The sequence below is a fragment of the Nanorana parkeri genome, unplaced genomic scaffold, assembly GCF_000935625.1.
Source record: "Nanorana parkeri isolate BGI_ZX_2015 unplaced genomic scaffold, ASM93562v1 scaffold191, whole genome shotgun sequence".
Lineage (NCBI taxonomy): Eukaryota > Metazoa > Chordata > Amphibia > Anura > Dicroglossidae > Nanorana > Nanorana parkeri.
The window spans coordinates 1,370,057-1,372,796 of record NW_017306459.1 but is presented as its reverse complement, the minus strand read 5'-3'; the positions used below and the strand labels follow the sequence as shown (position 1 = coordinate 1,372,796).

The window sequence follows — 2,740 nt, the reverse complement described above, 5'->3', positions numbered from 1 at the left end:
CCAAATGAAGGAAAATGTTTTTCCTGAAACAATTAGATTTCTTTAATGCTGAGCTGAAGAACATAAACTCTTGCTGTGGCAATCAACTGCGTTTGATCAATTTTTGAAAGCTGCCTTTATTCTAAATGTACTGTGTGCTATACTTGCGCATTTGCAACACATTTCAAATGTGCAGGGCCTTGCTGTAAACCCATTTTAAAACCATGGCTGATACACCTGGCGCAATCATTTGCAGCAGAAGCATTTGCCATCCCGCAGCTATACTTCACAAAGGGACAGGGAATGCACTGCACACGTATAGAGCGCAGTGCACCATAATGCATATACCGTGCTATGTGGTTTGCTGCAGTTTAAAAAAGTGTCATGTACACTTTTTTTTTTTTTTTTAATCAACTTTCCTAGTTTGATGCACAATTTGCATGAATTTAATGCACAGAGTAAAACCTATATATACATTTTGTCTGCTGAGGTCATCCGATCCCAATTTTAACCTACTGTGCAGACGTAATCCTCTCAACAGACAGATGACTCCCCTAGCATGTGTGCATACCTTGATGAAGCCTCTATTGGTACTTTGAGATGGAAAAAGACTTGACGGCTACTACCTCTTGATGCCACTGATTTGTGTCCTCTAATCAGGCTGTACTTAGACTGCTTTATTGTACAAAGTTGATCTTAAATTTCAATCTGAACTCCAGGCTAAAGAAATATTGTCTAAATATGAGAAGCCTGTTTATTCCTACTTGAATCTTGGTGTCCTTTGCATATTTCTTCCAGATCTGTGTAGCAACCCAGCGTTTAACAACATCTGCACTTCGCCCCAGCACAGGAGCTTCCTGTAATAAAGACCAGTCACTGCTGCTCTTTTCTTGTGCAGGGTGACTGGTCTTGTGTCCACCCCCTCTTGTAATTTTCTGTGGGCAGTCTGTATTAGGTGGTGCCCACTGGGTCCCTCCCACAGCTCTGCTCTCTGTACAGGCTATGTGGCGCACAGTAATGAGGTCAGTTAGTTATACCAAGTAATACTTGGATTTGCAAAGGCATTTGATGCAAAGTGGATTTATATTCTAGATATGAAAATGAAAAATATTATATTTAATTTTATATTTTTTTTACATAATGAAGTACAGTAAAAATTTACTGAGACACCTTGTAAATAAGTTTTTGCAGAAAATGCCTTTTGTCGGCTGTCAAAGCATGTGGTGCACATTGTCCTCTTTGCCGCGGGGCGCTATGTAGATGGGAGAGATCTGCACCAACAAGAGCATCAGACATCGAGATACAAATGAGAACAATCTCAGCGGGGTGCATGTACTGCGGGAAGCAAGTAAGGTGGTGCTTCAGCTTCGCATATTCTGTATGCTTGTATGTCCTGTATGCTTATTTTTATCAACAACACATCAGTACTAGAGCACAAAAGTACCAGAATACTGAGCTGGTGAAAGGGAGTTTGACTTCTAAGCATCAATATGGATTTTTTTTTTTGCTAGGGTTAAACAGCAGTAATTTGAGTCTACAGTATTGTGACTCCTAGTATCCAATCAGATTTTAACGATGGCAGCCTCCATGCTGTCATTCTCATAAATATGAGAATGACAGTTCAACTGTCATTCATGTTCTAACGCTTCAACAATTTTGTAAACCAGAACAGGTCTAGAGATTTGATTCTTGTTTACAGCATGCTTATTCCAGAAGTCAAAATTATTGCAGCCAATCAGCTAGGCATCCTGCTATGCTCTTGTCATGACAGGTGTACTTTATTGCATATTGGTGAATAGCACTTCACGGTTTAGCACTAAATGATGTAACTGCAGCTCCTACAATAAAGAAGGTGCACCAACATTTGAAATACACGTGGTAACCATTCAGTGCCTCAAATCCAGTAACCAAAAGACATAGTAAGCTGCTGCCCATGGGCCAAGTTTAAAAACGTTTCAAGTGATTTTTGTTTTTTTATAATTTTTCAGATATATGGGAGGCTGTCCATTAAGATATATATATATATATATATATAATCTATCCTGCCTTTCTGCATAAGCTTACCTTTTTAACTGAAGGAGTATTCTGTAGATTTGATTTCATCTGGATATTTGACTTTCAAGTGCATTATATTATATAAGACTAAAACAGATTCTCAATTCCTTCCAGGTGAAATTGTCCTACATGAGGCTTCATTACAAGTCGTGCAAAAGTTACCAGGAAGAATATGGGTTCGCACCTAAAGTATCCAAAGAGGAAAACACTACCTGTGTAACAAAGCCGTAAGAATAGTGTGCTAAAATATGGTTATGTGATGGTCTATAGAGGTGTGGTTGTTTGTTTTTTTTTTGGTGGTCTCAACTTAACAAATAAGCTTTACATGCACCTTAACCATACAATTTTTTTTTTTTTTTTTTTTTTTTTTTCTTCCAGCGAAACCCGAACACGCTAGCGCCATGCAGCAATTTTTAGTATTTTCTATTTTTGGAGAATATATAGGAGAGAGGGAGGATGGAGACTGAGGAGAGGCAACCAGGAGAGATTGGGAGGAGTGACATCTTGTGTCTCTGATTCAGGGCCATACACTGCAGAACTTGGTAAATGGGCCAAAGCACAAAGTGTCTGAAAAAGTCACAAAATTGTTTGCTGAGACCCATTTTTTTTGGCATTGGGCACATTAACCACTTCCTGGCCGGCCGTTGTAAACAAACGGGCGGCCGGGAGCTCTCTGGATCTGAGCGGGCTCAGCTACGCCCCCCTC

At 39.6% G+C, this 2,740-nt stretch overlaps 1 protein-coding gene across 1 annotated transcript in view; it reads left to right on the top strand.

Annotated features, from left to right (window-relative positions):
* Window positions 1-2,740, top strand: part of RNF138 (ring finger protein 138) — a 12,255-nt gene that overhangs the window by 402 nt on the left and 9,113 nt on the right. The window contains exons 2-3 of the mRNA XM_018555303.1: window positions 1,162-1,327; window positions 2,149-2,261. Of these exons, the coding sequence (XP_018410805.1) occupies window positions 1,162-1,327; window positions 2,149-2,261 (279 nt within the window). The remainder of the gene's footprint in view (window positions 1-1,161; window positions 1,328-2,148; window positions 2,262-2,740) is intronic.